General features: G+C 56.3%; 1 protein-coding gene and 1 long non-coding RNA gene across 3 annotated transcripts; one reads left to right on the forward strand and one right to left on the reverse strand.

Annotated features, from left to right (window-relative positions):
- Positions 1–3,529: 3,529 nt before the first annotated feature.
- On the reverse strand, positions 3,530–7,569 carry SIX2 (SIX homeobox 2). Of its 2 annotated transcripts, none has more exons than XM_077913217.1 (2): positions 6,949–7,569; positions 3,530–4,745 (listed from the first exon to the last, which is right to left on the reverse strand). In XM_077913217.1, exons 1-2 carry the CDS (start codon positions 7,506–7,508, stop codon positions 4,415–4,417), a joined length of 891 nt encoding a protein of 296 aa, XP_077769343.1. In that variant the 5' UTR covers positions 7,509–7,569; the 3' UTR covers positions 3,530–4,414. The 2 variants fall into 2 exon arrangements, with proteins under 2 accessions (XP_077769343.1, XP_077769342.1); XM_077913216.1 differs by having other exon boundaries at positions 6,943–7,569.
- Positions 7,570–8,286: 717 nt separating this feature from the next.
- Positions 8,287–17,767, forward strand: LOC144324062 (uncharacterized). Its single transcript, XR_013389443.1, has 2 exons — positions 8,287–8,691; positions 16,252–17,767. It is a non-coding gene; the product is annotated as an uncharacterized LOC144324062 (long non-coding RNA).
- The last annotated feature ends 1,130 nt before the right edge of the window (positions 17,768–18,897 follow it).

The raw sequence follows: 18,897 nt of genomic DNA on the forward strand, positions 1-18,897 counted from the left end.
TCTGGCGGAGTGATAAGAGAGGCTGGTCCTCCTCTGGGCTCCCTTGGCAGCAGGAGTGCACAAGTGTAGTTTGACTTCGCTGGCTCACCGGAGAGCTCTGGGGCGCACTGGCTCATCCGCCCACCCGTGTACTCAAAATCGGCCAGCCTTCCAGGGCACGGCTCGTCTGCCCCATCTACAACACCAGCTTTTCACCCCACTGAGCCTACACACTATCTTAGGCCTTCTCACGTTTCTCAGTACATCCTCATGCACTGGGTCTCTACCGTTTCCAGATGCCCTAGACAGCTTTGTGCCCCGGGGGTACGGATGCCCCCGGGCTGGACGGGACTGTTGGGATCGGCAACACGGAAAAAGGAGGGGCCTCAGTCACAAGCCCAAACCCTCCTCCAACCTTCTCCACCTGCCCCTCAACTAAAAACATTCACATGTCTCCAGGAACCCCAGCAGTATCCCCATAAGAGTGGGGCACTAGTGGGGATGTGGAGGCCAAGTTCCCTGACTCCTGCACCCCCACTTGGCTGGTCCCTGTTTTCCCAGGCACCGAAATGGTGTTTCCTACAAGACTAGGGAAAATCTAGGACTAGGTGGTCCTGTGTTCCCTCCTCAGATCTCCCTGGCACTGTTCAACTTTTGCTTGTGTGGTGCGCCATCACTACCTGCTCCCCAGGTAGACCTGCCACTACCTTGAGATGCATTTTGGGAGTGGGAACAGCAGGATCTGTGCTAGGACCACATCCCAGTGCCGGCTGCTGAGTTGGAAGTGAGGGGGAGAAGACTGCCCCGGAGGCACAGCGAGCCCCCTGGCTCTCTTCTGTGCTCAGTTGCCCTTGAGTTTTATGCTTTCAAGCAGGTGAGTTGGCCAGCTGCGCTGGAGGGCTGGATTCTATCATCTTCATTCATGTTCACCTTTGAGGGTTGCGTGGGTATGGAACCTGGCTGGAAGCAAATGAAAGGCGGATGAGGTCAGGAGAACAGAAAGGAAGGGAGATTCGCGTTTCCAGCGCTGTGTCCTCTATGGTTGCCAGAGCAAGACTCCTGGCTTCCTGCTGCTGCGGGAAAGGAGTGACAAGCCATTAGGAACCCTGTTTGGTGGACGCCTCTTGGGAGTGGTTGTATTCATCTGGCAGCATCTGTGCAAAAGCTGCGTCCAGTTGGCACGCTCTGGCAGGGGCCACAGCCTCTCCCTAGGTCTAGTGGAGTGTGGAATGGAGGACTGGCTTGTTATAGGTTTATGCAGTGGGTGAGTAGCTGCTCGGGTTTATTTTCAGAACTTCTGCATAGTTTCCCGTTTAAGTAAATATTTTCGGGGTTAGCCTTCCAAAGGGGAGGGAAAGAGGAAAGTTGCAACAAGTAGCTAGGCTGTGCCCCAATAAAGCTCCAGGACAGGCAACCGGCCCCCTACTGGCCAGTGAGAGCTCCCTGGCAAACTCGAGCCATCCCACTTGGGCCCCCCAAAAGAAGGTGCCACAGGTGGGATCCCTGGCCCTCTGCTTCCTCGGGCTAGGACCATCTCTTTCTCTGGGAGACAGCCACTGAGACCTTCAAGGCAAGCTTGTGCTGCAAGGCCATGCTCCGGCCTCAGCAGATCCGTAGACCAGGACTGGCACTGGTGTGAGTGTGGGTTTGCACGCTACTGGGGAGAAGCATGGTGTGTATTTGTGTTTGTGTGTGTGAGTTCACATATGTGGGAGAGACTCATTTGGGGACGTATCTCATATATATTGGGGCAGGAGAGTGTTTAGGTTTTGCCTGAAGACTTGAGCTTGTGTCTCTGAGAATGGGTTCAGAGTCAGTGGGTTTGCTTCTCTGTGTGTTCAAAGATACGTGTAATAGTGTTTCCCTGTGTGGAGGGTGAGAGTGTGTTTTTTTGGTGCCTATGCACAGTGCCTGGCACACAAGAGCCTTTCAATCCTAGTGAATCGCATATGAATGTGTATGTTGGTGTCCTTGTGAAAGATTGTGCAGAGCCTGTTTCCCTGAGAGTGGGAGTGTGGGAAATAGGAGGCAGGTAGGGATGATGTGGGCTACAGGGGCTACCCTGTTTCTTCCATTCCCAGAAGTAAGCCCTGGGGTGGGGCTGGTGGCTCAGCTCGGCTGAATCAGGGTGGCTTCTCTGGTCGCTAGAGCCTCTTGGGACTCTCAGGCAATAGCTGGCTCTTCACTCCGCTAGTCAGTGAAGGTCAGGCAGCTGGGGCCCTATAAGTGTAGATCTGGGCCTGGGAGAGCCCAGGGAGACCTGCGTTGTCCCCTAGAGCAGAGCCTGCAGGAGAGGTGGAGGGAGCTGCCTCCTCAGGGCTGGAGTTCCTCTTAGGGTGCTGTTTCGGGCCCATGTACAGTCTCAGCCTGCTGGCGGTTCTGATTCTCTGGACCTTCAGGCCTGCACAGAGCAAAGGCGGTGTCATAGCCTCGCGCCAAGTGAGCCCGCCCAGCTGTCTGCCTCTGCGGGTCCGCGGCGGCCCGATTCTCGAATCAAATCTCGGCAGGAAAGGAATCCTCCGTACTTAGAAAGTACTCGCAAAAGGGTCTTTGGCGAATGCTGATTTCATCTGAGAGGAAAGTCTCCAAAGAGGTCCCAGCACTCTAGGATCTCACTGTCCTCATTCCCACTTTCCTTAGGGTTGACATGGCAAGTCTGGTCCGAAGCGTCCTGGTCCCGTTGGAGGAACACATTCGGTACTCACAGCCGTGGTGATCTGAGATGCAATAGCCACAACTTCCTCCTGCAGGCTTCAGATCTGCCAGGATAGGCTTAGACGGGTCGAATAATGTGGGGGAGAGGTGGGACTGGGTCCCCCAGAAGGGAGAGGGCGCTGCAGGTTAATGTACTGCTACAGAGGAACCTACTGTGCACTGAGCCGAGGCGCAGCCAAGCCCTGGTGCCCCCTTGCTCCTATTAGAACACATGCCCGAGGGCCTCCCCAGTCTCTTTGGACTTCCACTGTTCCCCAATCCTTTCATCACCATCCCCAAACGACAGATTTCTGAGCTTGGACACCTTTGCTCCACACCCACACGCACCACCACTACCCGGGCATTGCAGCTGGCTCAGCGGCTGCCCTTGGGGCCACCGGTTTCTGGGGACTGTGGCCACCACTAAGGAAACCTCCATGGCCGGAGTTGTTCCCCAGCTTTGGCATCTCCAAATGCACGTCCCCTTCATTATTTGTCACACAGCTTCTCTTTTTCTTACTTCCATCCCCAAAGTGAAGAAAGAGGATAGTGAGAGCCCTGCGTGGCTGATGAAGGAAGAGTCCCCAAGAACAGCAGACCACCCCCTTCCTGCTTTTGCAGGGAGCTTTCCGGACAAGAAAGGGGACAGAAGGCTTTGGGGGAGGAGGTTTCAGCGTTTTCAATCCCTTCACCTTAGGGCTGATATGAGTCTCGGATGGGGGAAGGCAGCTCCCAGTTTCTGGGGCTCACGGGATGTCGCCTCTCACAACGGTCCACCCGGGGTGTCGAGTCCCTGTAGGGAAATCAGACACTGCTGCACTCCCGGATCCCGGGCCTTGTAGTATATATCCATATATATATTTATGATTTCTAATTTTATTATAAAATAAAAGCAGAAATATTTCCCGAAGAACATTCACATGAGGGCATGACAGGGAGACGGCAAGTCCGCGGCTGGGGAGGCACACTCTGCCGGGAGCACTGTCGCCACAGTCCCGGGAGGAAGAGGAGAGAGCATGGCCTCACAGAGAGAAAGAGAGGCAAGTGCGCCATGCGTGGTCCTTTCTCTTTCGCTTAAGTCGCTAGGCGCACAGCTGACACCTGCAGCCCCGCTGAACCCCGGGGAGGGCCTCTGGGGAAGGCCTGGTTCCTCTGCTCTCCCCCCTGCCGCGTCCACCCCTGAAAGTGAGGCAGGAGGACGCAAATCGGTGTCCAGAGGGGAGGAGGAAGGCTGAGGGGGTACAGACCCGAGGGCCAGGAGCGCAAGGGGCTGCCAGAGGAGAGACGGAAAAACAGAAATAGAGAAAAGGAAAAGTGGTGAGGGGTGACAAGCCAGAAATACAAAGGGTCGGGAAACCGGGGAAAGCAAGAAGGAGGGAGGCAGGATAAGAGAGATGGAAGGGAAGGGACTGGAAAAAAAGAGCAAGGGAGGCAAGGAGAGGGAAGGAACAGGAAAGAAGGGGTGAGAAGGTCGGGAGAGAGAGAGTGTGAGAACGGTGTATAATTTATTCCCTTCCCCGGTTCAAGGCCCGGTCCCAGGCCTCCGAGGGATCCCAGGAGCAACTTGTTGGAAGCCAATCCCGGACACAGACCAGACCAAGGCGCCGTCCACCCTGCCCGGGCCGGCGGTTCTGCTGGGCAGCGCGCGGGTCTCTCAGTACCTGGTGGGGCGCCCTCCCGACACCGCCTCTCGGGTCCCCAGCGCCACGCCGCGAAGGCCAGCGCGCGAGGCCGCGGGGCTCTAGGAGCCCAGGTCCACGAGGTTGGCCGACATGGGGTTGAGGATGGAGTCCTGCAGGCCGTGGTGGTGCTGCAGCGGGTCCGCGCCGCCTGCGCCCGGCACGGGCACGGGCACGGCGCTGGGGCCCGGAGGGTGGCCCAGGCTGTGCAGGGACGGCAGCCCGGGCGGCGGCGGCGGGCTGAGCAGCAGCGCGGGGCTGGACGACGAGTGGTCCGGCGTCCCCGACGGCGTCTTCTCGTCCTCCGAGCTGCCTAGCACCGACTTGCCGCTGCCGTTCAGCGACGCAGCCAGCGGGTTGTGGCTGTTGGAGTTGGAGTTTTCACTGTTCTCCCTGCAAGTGCAGGAGCAGAGCGGCCGGGTCAGCCGGGGAAACCGAGGCCGCCCCGCGCCGCCGCGTCCCCTGGAGCCGACCCCGCCGCTCGCCTCGGCGCCAGAGCCGCCCAGCGCTGCTTGCGGGGCTGTTTTCGGTTTCTACCATTTTCTCCGCCTGGCCTGGGGCTCTCCTTCTTTCTGCCAGTTCTCTTAATCGCTCAGTACAAGATTTCTCTCTCTTGCCCTTTTCTCTGTACCGTTTCTTGTTCTTAACCTCTTGAATAGCTTTCCAGTTCTGAGTAGGTTCTGCTCGCCCCCCCACTACCCCCTGCGCTGAGTTTCTAACATTTCTTTCCCAGAGGAGAGCGGCTGGGGAGCGAGGCTCAGTGGAGTTGGGGAAGGGGGAGACAGAGAGGAAGGGAAGATGCCTGAGTTTTCAGATTCTTGGCTCCTGGAGCCACGGTTGCGGTTGCCGGGAGAAGTGGGGCCAGGGCAGTGAGGGTCCCTAGATCCTAGGCTGCCGGCCTCATGTGAAGTTAGGGATCTCACAGGTCTGCACTTCTCGTTGCTTTTTTTCCACTTAAGGGAAAACTTCTAATTGGGGTTCAGGTTCCTGGAGCTAAGATCCAAACTGGCAGGTCTTGGGAGGGTTCTCCTTGCTGGGCCGAAGGGCAAGGCCCTAAGGTGGTAGCACTCCCTTACCGTGGTGGCACGGTGCAAACCGCAGCTGGGAGTCTGGAGGCTGTAGGGGCTTGGAGGGCAGCCCTTGGGAGAAGAATGGAGGGGATGGCTAATCCCGGCCTAGAGTTTTCCAACATACAGAAACTGAGAGATTCGGCAGCCCTCACCTGGGGCCTGGCCTGAGAACCAAGTTCTTCAGGAGTCTGGATGCATGCCAGGCTGGGTAGAAGGGGACCCCAGCAGGGAGAACCCACCTCCTGCTCAGCCTTTGCCTGTCGGCCCCAACCAGATTTGGAGATTTGAAACCTTGGGTAGATTGTTTCTTCACTGGCTTCCCAAGACCTTTCCTTTCTGTTTTCCTGGAAGGGAACTTCCTACATGGCTGGCAGCTGAGACCTTACAACTGCAGATACCCCAACCTCATTGTCTGGGAGGCCAGGGTCGGCCTGAAGCTCCCCTTCCTCTTCCAGAGATCTGGTTCCACTGTTCAGCAATCCCACCCCACCCCCTCGCCCTAATCATTTACTCTGGGCTGCACATGCCCCATATCACCAACCCCAGGTGTCTTGTTTGGCTGTTACACTTAGGCTGGATTTCTTTCCCACCATCGGGTTTTCTCCCATTTCCCTCTTTATATTTGGGGTTCAGGGGGGCCACAGACTGGCAGCCACAAGGGCCTAATGGTTCTGTTAGGCTAGTTCAGGAAGTCCTGGTTTCCTTGAGGACAAGCAACTCCCAGCCCTTCTGTTGCTCTCAGCTCATCCCAGGCCTACCGATCCACTCCCTAAAGACGGTGGGGCCTTAGGGGAGAAGAGTTGAGGGGGCCTGGCAGGCCAGGGAAGGGCTGCTGGTCCAGAAGGCAGGAAAAGGGGCATGTGTTTCTCTTTTGCTCTCCTACAGCTGACACTTCCTCTCGGCCTTGCTCCTCTTGGTCCTTTCTATGCAAGATATAAGACTCTCCAAGATATAAGACTCTCCCTATCAACTTCCATATCCAGACAAGGAAGATTCTTGCCAAGGCCCCTCCACGTCCAGATCACACCAGGAAACTATCAGTCTCAATCCTGACCCCAATCACACTTTGGCTGAGGGCTGTTTAAGGCGAACAGGAAGTGCCGGGCAGTGCCCGTGAATTCCCACAAGCAGCCCGAAATCTGCACCCCAGCTAGTCCTGACTGGAGACCCCTCTGTCGTGCCTAAGACTGTCACACCCTGCCTGCTGTGCCCCCTTTGCACAGGATCCAGCCACTGTCTTGCTTTCGCCCCAAAGTTCGAGGCTTCTCCACTTTGTTCCCAAGCGACCGGGGAGTTAGTTGACAACTTCCCCGACCGCTTTGCCCGCTTTAGACAAATTTCTGACCTCCTGGTCTCCCACAAGACCTGAGGGCCGGCGGGGTCAGCCGAGGCTGCAGCTGGGGGCCGGGGCAGGGCCGGGGCACCCGGCGTAGGCCTCCCCCGGGGTCCGTGCACACGTCCTGCGACCCCTCCCTCCCTGGAGCCCCGGGGAGGGGAGCTGGCGCCGCAGTTTTACTTACTCGTACCTTTCTTTGGCCTCGGCTGCCCGGTCGCGCTGCCGCCGGTTCTTGAACCAGTTGCTGACCTGCGTGGTGGTGAGGCCCGTGGCCTCGGCCAGCTCGCGCTTCTCGCGCGGGGAGGGGTAGGGGTTGTGCGCGTACCACTCGCGCAGCACGCTGCGACTCTTCTCCTTGAAGCAGTAGCTGGTCTCCTCGCCGTCCCAGATGGAGCGCGGCAGCGGAAACTTGCGGCGCACGCGGTACTTGCCCACGGCGCCCAGGGGCCGGCCGCGCAGCTTCTCCGCCTCGATGTAGTGCGCCTTGAGCCACAGCTGCTGCAGCTTGGCGTGGTTGTGCGGCGAGAACTGGTGGCTCTCCAGGATCTTGTAGAGCTCGCGGAAGTTGCCGCGGTGGAAGGCCACCACCGCCTTGGCCTTGAGCACGCTCTCATTCTTGTGGAGGTGCTCGCAGGCGGGCAGCGACCACAGGAAGCGGCCCAGCCGCTCGATGTTGCCGCCCTGCTGCAGCACCTCGCACACGCACGCCACTTGCTCCTGCGTGAAGCCGAAGGTGGGCAGCATGGACATGGTGCCGGCTGCGCCCCCGCCCGCCCGCGCGCGCCCTCACCGCGCTGCGCCGTCCGGCATGGGCGCCTCCCCGCCGGGTCGTCCGGGCCGAGGGGCGGGCGGGGCGGCCCCCCTGGCCCCGCGCGGTCTCCCGGCGAGCCCCGAGTCACGGCAGCCTGTGCCCGCGCCGGCCGCGCCGCCCGCGCTCCTCCGCGCCCCCGCCGCCTGCGCGCCTGGCCTGCGCCCTCGTCCAAGCCCGGGGGCCGCCCGGGGCGCCGCTCCGCATGCTCCGCGCCCGCCCGCCGCTCCCTCGCCCGCTTCTCGCTCGCTCTCCCTCCCGTCTAGCTCGCTCGCTGCTTTTTTAATAATATTATTCTAAGCGGGCATGAGGCGCGGCGGCCCGCGCCCTGATTGGTCTGGTTATCTGACCCGGGGCCTGCCCGCGCCAGACAATAGTCGGAGTCAAATTATTCGCCATGGAGACGCTGTCAGTCACTGGTAACCCGAGCCCCGGCGGGTCGGGCGGCTCCCCCCGGCCGGCTCCGCTGACAGATCGCCGGGCTCCGCGCACAGCGGAGGGCGGCCCGAGATGGGAGCGGGAGGCGCTCCAAGAACCCGGGAGGCGGAGAGGACCGGGCAGGGGCCGGCGGCGGCGGTGATTGACGGGGCGGACGCCCAAAGAGCAAGGGAGGGGATGGACACGGAGCGGGGGGCGGGGGGGGGGCGGAGTGGATCCGCGCGGAGAAGAAAAGGGGAGGATCGAAGTGGGGAGGGAAGAGGGGAGAGGAGAAGGCGGGGAACTGTTTAAGGGGGTGCTGGGAGGAAGAGGAGGGAGAGGGGTGGCGGGTACCCCGAGGGGTTAGAAACTTAGAGCAGCTTTCGCGTGGGTGCCCTACCCCCACTCCGGCTCTTCGGCGCCCCGCTGGGCGCGCAGTTTTGGGGATAAATTCTGCCCAGGAGACGGCCAGCAGGATGGGAGAGTTTGGACGTGCTTGGGCGCCTCTCAAAGATTTGGCTTTTCCTGCTGGCAGTGCCCCGCCCCCACCCCAGGAACTCCGGACCTGGGCGGTCTTCGAGGGAAAGGGGGAGGGAGTAGGAGAAAGAAGTGGAGAAGATTTGGCAGTGGCCGCAGGCGGACGCCTGAGAATCGGCTTCTTGGAGGATCCCGCCTTTCCTCTCTCCTAACCCGGCCGGCTGCCCCGAGGTCGGTACCGCCCCAGCTCCGCGCCGGGCGCTCTTCGCCGGGCGGGGACTCACACTTAACCCCACGGGTCCCGCGGCCCGGGAAGCACCAGGCGCTCCCGTGGGGCCTCTGCGGAACTCGACTCCTGTGTCCCACCGGGAGGCGAGAGCGGAGTCTAGGAAGCTCGTGGTGCTTCCCCCGTGGGTGGTCCTGGAGGACAGAGTGGGAGCAGGACGCATCCCGCCCTTTGGCCCCTGAGCCCGGACCGGGCTCCGGGCACCTCCAGCCTGGGAACCAGCTCACTGAACTCTGGAATAAGGGGATCCTCGGTTTTTTTTTTTTGTGTCCTTCTAAGGGAAGGAAACGTGGAAACACGTGGTGCTGGTTCTCTGGGAGGAGGGCATGGGGAGTCGGTGGAAGATCTGGGGGTAGAATCAGGGGCGGAGGGGGCGTGTTGCTGCTGTTTGTAAGGTTTTGAAAAGCCCGGGGCTTTGCTTCTTCTCGGACTGGTCCTTTCCACTTCCGTTTCCCTTCTTTGCTCTGAGCTGTTGGAGGCTGGAGTCAACCCTGCTCCCTGCTCCAGGACCCAAGCCAGCAACAGAGCCTGGGCTCTGCCCTCAGCTTAGAAGTGTGGAACCTGTGTCTAGGCCGCATTTATTTTTCTCCCCCACTCTTTTAAATGTTCTCTGGAGGTTGTGCTAGGAGCACTGGATGGGCATCCAGAACCTTGGGTTCAAGTTTTTGCTTTGCTTGATGTCTATGAGAAAAGCTTGTGTTTATTTCTCTAAGTGTTTATTTCCCTAGCAAGGTTTCCAAAAGTCTCCCCTGGCTCTAGCATTCTAGAAGTCCTCTGGGGGAGTTGCAGGCATGAAAGAGTGGAACCCTGGGACTCACTCTAAAACTTGCTTTTGGAGGCCTCCTCCATGTGCATTGAGACCAGGGCTGTCAAATAGGTTCCATGCCAGTGCCAGGGACAGCTCCCTGTAGAAATCCAGGTGGCATCTGCAGAGTCTGTGTCTGTTGGCTGGGAGGAGCCCTGTGGCATCCTGGCCACTCTATCCAAAGTCCTGTGTGCTGCTGCCCAGGGTTCACACCATAGTCTTACAGGACTCTGGGAGACATATGGGAAATGTTTATCTCTGGCTGCACTAATGTGTAGAGTCCACCTTGCTGACTCCCCCCCCCCCCCCCAAAAAAATGGGCAACCTACTCTTTCCAAGATGTCATCTTCAGCCACATGGTTAATGACCGCAGGCAGGTCCCAGTTCTCACCATGGCCATCTTACATCTTGACAAGGTCAGGCTGGGCTCTGGGGGAGCACCATGATCTGGTGTCAGTGAGTGGGACTGGGCAGTAGCTTCCTGGTATAAGACTGGGCCAGTTTATGATCTGCTCCACCTCACTTTCTCCCACTATTAGATGATGCTTATGTGATCTTTTGTGTCCCTGTTGATTCTGGGCTGGGGTGGGTCTGAGAATCCCAACCTTGAAAAAGCATGTAACTTTTGCAACCTCAGCCACAGCTCCCACCATGAATATACCCCTCCCTGTGTTCTTGGAGCTTCAAGATTGAACTTCCCCCAGAATTGTGCCTTATCCTGCTCAGCTAAGGCACATTTTCTGGAACTTCAGACTCGCTGTTCTTTCCAGCTTTGCCCTTTTTGGGGCCCTGGCTGCCAAGCCCGAGAGTCACCCCTGCCAAGAGAACAGCCGTGGACCTGGATAATATCGTGTGTGCCATGTGAAAAATCATCACAGAGCAAGCCCAGAAAACCTGGAATGCCATTACCCAATGTATGGGTGTGTGTGCATATGCCACCAACTCTCTCCTCCCTCCCATATTTGTAGGAAACTGGCTCTAGCAGGTCTGGGCTAGACCCTCTTGCCAGCAGGGACAGCTGAGTGCCTGCCCAGGTTCCAGTGCTCAGAGCAGCTGCAGGAGAAGCCACGGTTCTAACCCACCCTTATCTACCCAATCCCATATCCCTTCTTTCCCTAAGACATGCTGGGGAGGCCTGCGCTTGCCATTTCATCAAGCACAAATAGGAGAAGCTCCATGACTGGGAAGGAGAAAACTTTTGCAGATAGGTGGAAATTTGGGACTCACTGAACTGTCTCCTCTCACCTCCAAGGTGTGCTGGAAGTCCTCTGGGATCAGACTTTCTGGAAGGCAGCAGCACAGGTGGATGAGCGTGCTCCAGGGAGCTCACATTGACAGAGTATTTTTGCCCCAGACTCTTGGTCAGGGACAGTCTGGGGCTGCTGGGCAGGAAGCACCCCAGAGAAAGGCCTCCACAGATGGCCCCCTCGTTGCCCACCCTAGGGCGAGCACATTGCCCACTAGCAGAACCTTTGGGGAAGGGAGAAAGCAGCCCCGCAGCCCCTCAAGTGCTTCCCTGCCCTTGGGTTGAGAACATTTCAGAAAGAAGGGGGTGATCTAAGGAGGGGCTGCTTGCAGGCTGTTTCCAAGGCCCTCAGCAGAGGAGGGGGCAGGAGGTGGGGGATTCGGTGGGCCAAAACAGAAGACCAGAAACTTAAATACAACAACAACAACAACAACAACAACAACAAAACCTTTATTTTTTCCAGGCTTTGAAGGCTGCAGAAATGCCCTGGGCCGCCCAGGACCCTGGTGCGGTCCCCCCGGTGCGGACCCCCTAGGGCCTCGGCGCAGCTCGCAGCTCGTAGCGGGCTGGGTTCTGGGGCGCCGCCGTCGGGGGCGCGGGCGGTGGGGGCAGCGGGCGCGGCCGTCTCCGAGCGGTGTTTCCCGCAGGCCCCTCGCTGCCCCCGGCCTCCCGCTCCCGCTCCCGCTCCCGCTCCCGCCTGGCCGGCGCGTTTCGATGCAAGCGGGCCAGCGGCGCGGGGCGGGCGTGCGCCGAGGCTCGAGGGCTTCCTGCCGCCCGGCCCCGCGGACCAGGGGGCTCTCTGCAGATCCCTGCACCCCACAGTTTTCTGTGTTGCCCAGCGTTTGGGCGCTGTCGAGGCGCAGGCATTCCGCTCGCCTGGAGCTCCGCTTCTCGAAGGGTCCCCGCCGCACCCCAAGCGCGGGCAAGCTGCGGGCCCTGGGCTCGGGCGGCGGCCTCCGAGGCGGGGCGCGGGGGGTGGGGTGGGGCGGCCCCGGGGGGGGGGGCTGCGCCGGGGTCGCACGTGCCTGGCCCTGTCGCGCGCCCCCAAGGCCGGGAGTAGCAGGTAGCAGGGCCCCCCTCTCGGGGCCTTTAGCTCCCGACCCACGGGGCGGCCTAGAAGGCCCTCCGGAGACAACGGTTTGGGGGCCGCGGGCTCACAGGGGTTCTCGTTCCAACGAAAAGATCTAGAACTAGAGCTCCGGGCCCGTTTGGAGGCCGGCAAACCGGCGAGCGGCCCGAGGGGGCGCGGGGACCCGGGGCCCGGGCGCCGCCCGCCCTCCGACGACGCTCGGCCTGGCTCCGGCCGTGTGTCCCCGCCCGCGGTCACGATCGGGGCTCGGGGCGCGGGGCTGCAGCCCCCCCGGAGCCGCAGGGGGCTCCAGGCGCCGTCGCGGGGAGGCGTTGGGGCTCGGACGCGGCCGGCGGGGCATCGCGGCCAGGCGGCCTGGCTCTCGGCTCTGCGCCCGGGAGGCCGCCCAGGTCCGCCGCCAGGCTCTTGTTTTTGTTTTTCGTTTTGCTTTTTTTCCTTCCGCGTGGGCCGCAGAGGGCCTTTGCGTCCCTAACTAAGCCCGCCTGCGGCCGGGTGTGCCCGCGGGAGCCCCCAAGCGGCGGTGGTTGGGTGGGCGCGCGGTGCCCCCAGGCCTCCAGCGGAGGGGGAGAGGGCGCCGCGAGGCCCCGGTGGTTCCGCGGGACCCCCCGGCCCCGGCACCAGCCCGGCTGGCGGAGAGGCCGCTCGAGCGGGGCGCGTCCGAGGCGCCTTCCCTCCGAGGCGCGCTGGGTGGCCCGGGTCGGATCGCAGGATCCTTGGGGAACAGACACCGGCTTTTCACCCTCGCATCTCCACCACCGCCTCCCCCCTCCCCGAGGATCTGGATCTGCCTTGCACACAGTGGGTGCCCAGGAAATGTTTGAGGGGATGCCAGAGTGGCCAGCGGGATTTGACTGGCAGGAGCAACTGCAAAGGAAGCTTCCTCTCCTCTTCTCCCGTTCTTCCCTCCCAGCCCTCCTCTTCTTTGCAGGGGGAAGTCTCGGAGAGTTGGGGCGGCTTCCTCCGACCAGAAGCACCGGGCGCTGGAGTCTCCGAGGGGCCCTGTAGAAACTGCAGACTGAACGCGCTGCGCTTAGAAATTCTTTCTAACTGCCTGTAGCGTTCCCGGGTTCCCATGGGTTGCAGGAAGGAAAGTTTTCTAAGTAGAGCTACTCTAATTTTTCTGGGGCTGCTGTCTTTAGTTGCATTTCCTTAGTTACTTTACAAAAAATCCTCTGTAGGCAACGTGTAGATCAGGTTTCCTATAAGAAGTGACTTTTTTTTTTTTTTTCTTCTTCTTCTTCTTCTTTCCATTACCTGTGAGAAATTCTATCCGGGAGTAGGGATTCCTAGCTTGGCACTTCTCTCTCCTGCAGTATCTATTTTTATTAGCATTAATTACAATGCATCAGTCCCACTCATCAGTGATACCCCCTCCTCCTGGCTGGTGACTGTTCTTGGCTCTCCCGATTTGGGTAGCAGCTGGGCAAGAGGGCATTCTCACCCAGCCTTTGAAAGCAGCCATGCAAGGGGTTTCCACCAAATTTTGCATTTTTTCAAGGGAAGCTGGAAAAAGCCAGATTGTTCTTAACTTGGAAATCCAATACTTTATTTTGTTGTCTCTGTGAATTAAGGCTAAGATCCAGGGGCTGTTTCTTATAGAAGAATGTCTGCTAATTAATTTATGCACAGTGCTGTGAAAACGCTCTATAACAAAGCAGGTAGAAACAAGATACAGCCCTGCTGGGGAGGGCACATACCTTAGGAAAACCTGTGCAGGAGGCTGCTGCCGAGGTACCAGGTCAATGTCAACCTCAAATAGATGTCCTCTGGTAGCACTGTGGCATGGGGTTTGTGATGACAGGTGTGGTTGGCTCTCTGGCAGTTACCATCTTCGTTCTGGTAGAGTTGCGCTGTTAGTAAATGCTCAATTTGGAGACCCGAGTGTGGGTTGAGCAGAGGGTATGGACTTTGTCATCAGGCAGGCCTGGGTCCTTGGTTCAGACCAACCACTTCAGTAACTGACTCAGTCTTGGAGCCTATTTTGCTCATTTGGAAAATGATAATAATGACCCAGTGCTTGGTGCACCATAAGCATTCAACAATTTCTTGTTGAATTGACTACAGTTGCATTTGGGACTAGGGATGAAGTGTATGCAACATCTGGTTCACAATAGGTGCTCAATAATTAAGGCTATTGTTATCGGGATGTGACGGGGTAGTGTATTTGCATAATTGCATACAGTTAATGTTATTTCAGAAAGCACCGGACTTAAGTGTCAAAAGGCAGATTTAATTTCCGTGACAGATAGTATCAGGCCTTTATCTTATGGCCAGACCTGGGCTAGGCACTCTGGGAAATGCTCAGATATGTGGCTAGAGGTTCTGGAGCTGTTGGTAATGCCCGAACTTGCACACAAGAGACTACCTTGGTCTCTCTAGCTCACTGTCCACAGCAGCCTTGGATGAGTGTGGGGTTTGGAGTCAGGCTATCTGACTAAACCCTGCCTCTGCTGCTTAGTGACAGTGTGACCAACGGTAAATCACTTAATCTTATGGAGTCAGTTTGCCAGTCTAGGGAGAATAAAAAGTTGGCGTAACAAACACCTTGCTCCCAGGCTTTGGGGAAAAGGAAATGAACTAATGTGTGTGAAAAGCCTGGGTCCCCGTTTGGAGATGAATAGGAGAGCTTCAGCTGCCATAATGTTTTGCATTAGCTTATGGTGTTTCCAGGATTTTGGTCTCATTAAGACAATTCTCAGAAATCAAAAGACAGCTGCATACAAGTGTGACATAGCATGTTCCTAGGGGGTTGAGACCAAGGCTGCTTCTTCTGTTGTGTTTGCTCTCACAAAGCAGAACTCATGCTGAAAGCTCCATGGGCATGTGTGGATTGTGTGTTGTGACCTGGAGTAAGCCCCCACCCCCAACTCCTTCCTCATTAGTCCCCTGTACCCTGAGATAGAGTCTGTTATGGGTTAAAATTAAAAATAGCTTCCACTAATAGAGGATCTTCTATGCACAAAGCAGTACCAGAAATTTATGGTGGGTACCGTAATCCTATAAAATGGGGATTATCAGCATTTACAGAGGAGGAGACAGGCTCAGAGGCCAAGCAACTTGACCAAGGCCATACAGCTGGTAAAGAGCCTATGAAGTTGCAGGCCTTGATGCCAAAACCCATACTATAAGACATGGGGCTTACTGCCCTTAGTTCCTCTATGATAGCAAAATAATAGGGTAATAATAATAGGAAGCATTTGCTGAATGCATATTATGTGCCAGGCACTGTGGTATTTCACATAATCTCAAAGCATGCCCATGAGTGGGTATAACTCTATAGCTCCATTTTACAGGTGGTCACACTGAGGCTCAGAGAAATTAAGTACAAGTCCAGCAGCTATGGAAAACCTGAGTTCTTTCATCCGGGTCATTTGGCTGTGATCCACTTCACTGGGGCAGCCTTTCACCACAATTTCACCTGGGGGCTGAAATCCAGGCTCTGGGGTCTGTGGCCTTTGGTCTTTGTTAGCTTCTGCTGGGCGGAAGCCCACTGTGACCAGGGCAAGCTGTACAACAGCAGCCTCAGTCCCAAGCCGGTGAAGTCTGGACGTACTCATGGTCCCATTATACCTGGGGTGATCTTGTGGGACTCAGAGAATAAAGTATCTTAATCAAGGTATTTTGAGGTACAAACCACAGAAATCCACTCAGACTCACAGGAGAAGCCAAAGAACAAGTTTATTATAAGGATTTGGGGTAGCACACGGATTCAAGGGCAGGGAATACCATTGTCCTTAACAAGGGGTGGAACCAGAAACTGGGCAATAGTTAGAAATCAAGGCTTTTCCTCCCTCCTGGTGGCAGAGCGGTCTCTCCTCTGCTCCTCTCTGAGCATCCTTGTTTTCTCTCTCAGGAGCAGTCTTCCCTGGTGCTGCTTCTTTAATACTTCTCTAGTTTTCCATGGAGCCCCTGCTTCAGCCACTCCGGAGGCACTCTATAATACATCTGCTCCTGTTTGGAATTCAGGGGAGAGAGAGAAGGAGGAGGAGGGGAGAGAGAGGAAGAGGGAGAAAGAGAGATGGAGGGAAGGAGGGGAAGGAAAAGAGGGAGAGGGAGAGGAAGAGGGAGAGGGGGGAGGGAGAGAGGGAAGTGGTGGAGAGGGAGAGAGAGATGGGCGGGAGAGAGGGAAAAAGTGGGGAGAGAGTGGGAATCTTAGAGTGCAATCCGTGATGGTGGGTGGGTGGGAAGGACTCTATGGCCCGCTGCCCAATCTGCAGGGACCGTGAGCCCAGACTCGCAGACATGAGGTGAAGGGTGGGCTGCTGTTCTAGACTGCTATGGAGTATAGAATTCTAGTGCCCAGTACATAAGAAGTGTTAAAAAAATATTTGTTCCTTTGCTTCCCTTTTTTCTCGACTCCCCAGTGTGCTGCTTTTTCCAGTCCTTCTATCAAGAATCATCCAGAGCCACTGATTTAGAGCACAGATATGATTGTGCCACTCCGTTTAAATTCCTCTAATGGCACCTATTAACCTCAGGATGAAATTTCGACTCCTTAGCATGGTTTCTGAGGCCCTTTGTCATCAGACTTTGTGTGTGTATTCAGCTCACCTCGCCACACTGCCCACTTCTTACTCAAGGCTTCAGCCATCCCGAGTGGTTTCCATGGACTCTTCCACTCCTGTGGTGCATATCCATCACCACCCACTTATTCCTTTATGGGAGAAGCCTAAGTCACTGCCTCATTGACCCTGGGCTTGGCCACATGACAAGCTTGACTAATGAAATGTGAGTGGATGAACAGAAGCTTTTAGAGACACTGCAAATTGCCACCGGGACTCTTTCTTCTTTTGCCCTCATCTCCCAGACAGGTGCTGCTCCAGCTTGTGTTACAGGATGAAAAAGAAGATGGAGTGGAGCCCCAACTTCAGGCAGAGTCACAGGTGGCCTGCAGCCTACATTCAATATGAGTGAGAAATAATGTGCATGGTTGTGAACCGCTGAGGTTTGGGGGTTGTTTGTCACCGCAGCAGAGTTAAGGGATATGTTTCCCTCCCTCAAATCTCTGGATGTGCTATTCCCTCTCCCTGGAAACCTCTCCCTTATTCCCAAACCCCTTCTTTTTCAGGACTCAGATGAGATGTTACTTTCTTTGGAAAACTGTCCTGACGCTCTTCCTCCCCCAGGTTGGGTCTGTGGCCCTGTGCCAGTCCCCATGTCACCTTCCTATTCTCATCTCCCCTATTACACCGTTTTATGGTTACGATAACCTCTTGATTTTTGTACCCGGCTTCACCATCAGTCTATGAGCTTCTGGAAGGCAGGGACTGGATCCTCTGGTTCAGCTAACACATGGTAAGTTCTTAAAAAGGATTTGTTGACAAGGGATGAAGTTAGTAGTCTCCCTTGGTGTGTGGCAGTTTTGATTTTCTGAAGATCCATCCCATATACTCTTCTTTTAATATGTCTTCGATATTCTCCTTGTAGAGGTGTGTGTGTGTGTGTGTGTGTGTGTGTGTGTGAAGGAGATGGTAGTCGATGTTTCTTCCCCTTAAATCTGGGCAGGCCTGTTATACTGGCAGAGGTGACACAGTATGACTTCTGAGGCAGGTCGGGAAAGGCAATACAGCTTTCGCCTAGTTCTCTTGGGACACTAGCTCTTGGAACCAGTCACCAAGCTGTAAGGAAGCACTGTTGAAAGGCCCTTGTGGAAAAGAACTGAGCTCTCCCCACCCCTGCCCTGCCCCAGATCTGGCTAAGCTCCAAGCAGCAACCGGCGCTCCTTTGCCAGCATGTCAGTGCACCATCTTGAAAGCGGACCTTCCAGCTCTAGTCAAATTGCCCCAGCTGATACACAAAGAGCAGAGATGAGCCGTCCCTGCCCAGCCCTGTCCCTGTTGCAGATTCTTGAGTAAAATAAATGATTGCTGTTGTTTAAGCCACTGAGTTTTGGAGTGATTGCTACACAGCACTGATACTGAGGACACTTGGCTTTCCTCTTAGCAATCTGATTTTCTCTTGAATCTCATTTCCTCCCAAACCCCAGCCTCTCCGCCTTGGCCCTTAATACTAGCCCTCTCACCTTGTGGGGACGGGGGGGACACTGTGCCTCTGGCTGGGGTAACTCTGATAGATCTTGGCCTCTGGAACTCTGAGCTGCCCTCTATGTGGCCTGGGATAGTACTTTCCCCAATTCCTGCCCTCCTAGAGTAGAGCTCCTGGGCATACATGCTAGTGGGGAATCCATCCTAAGTGCCCCAGTCCCCAATTGGACACCAGATATCACCTACATGCTGTCCATCTTGGGTCAGGACCCAGCTGGGGGCAGTTCCCCACCCTTAAGGGAGCTCCATTCTTTTCCCTGGTCCATGCAACTGTAGCTCAAGCCTTCCTTGGTGCTGCCTCAATTAGGACAATATTTCACATTCTTTTTCTGCAGATGGATTCATATTAACAGCTGGCACATGAGGTTAGTGTGAAGACTAAATGTAACTCTACCCATGAACCATTTGGTAAACTTTCAATATTGTTATAAGTTTGTTCAGCCAGAATTAATGTTGCCTAGGAAGACCTTGCAAAATAGACATAAGAGCTACAGCTACAAACAAATCTGAGTCACTGTCTCCTCCACTTCCGCCATAATTTTTCCCTTTAAATGTCTCGTCTATTGTGTACTTCACCTTATCCCAGCAGATGGGTGAAAATAAATGCTGGATTCCCCCATTAAAGCTGGCATGATCTGGGTTTTTGAAAGTGCTTTTCAGAACCTCTTACCACACATGTTTTAGACTCCATGTGTCTAGGCTGAATTTGCTCCACATTTAATCCATGTTGGCCAAAGCCAATGTCCAGACTCAGGGAGTGTTTGAAAACTCAGAGGTCATGAGTGTTGCCCATCACACACACACACACACACACACACACACACACACACAACCAAGGACATATGTGCATATTCATGAAGATCTGTAAGGGCACATACTGTTGAGTACATATTCCCAGCCATACTGGGCACAGTCCTCTAACATTGACCCTAGAAGTCTAGAAGTTCAGGTCCTTCTCTGAATGGG

Source organism: Canis aureus, chromosome 11 (genome assembly GCF_053574225.1).
Source record: "Canis aureus isolate CA01 chromosome 11, VMU_Caureus_v.1.0, whole genome shotgun sequence".
In the NCBI taxonomy this organism is placed as follows: domain Eukaryota; kingdom Metazoa; phylum Chordata; class Mammalia; order Carnivora; family Canidae; genus Canis; species Canis aureus.

Bases quoted from the DNA above. Each gene is read 5' to 3' on its own strand.
- SIX2 (XM_077913216.1), bottom strand. From the start codon at position 7,508: ATGTCCATGCTGCCCACCTTCGGCTTCACGCAGGAGCAAGTGGCGTGC. The intron at 4,746-6,942 runs GTAAGTAAAACT...CTGCACTTGCAG, and splicing joins GAGGCCAAAGAAAGGTACGA to GGAGAACAGTGAAAACTCCA.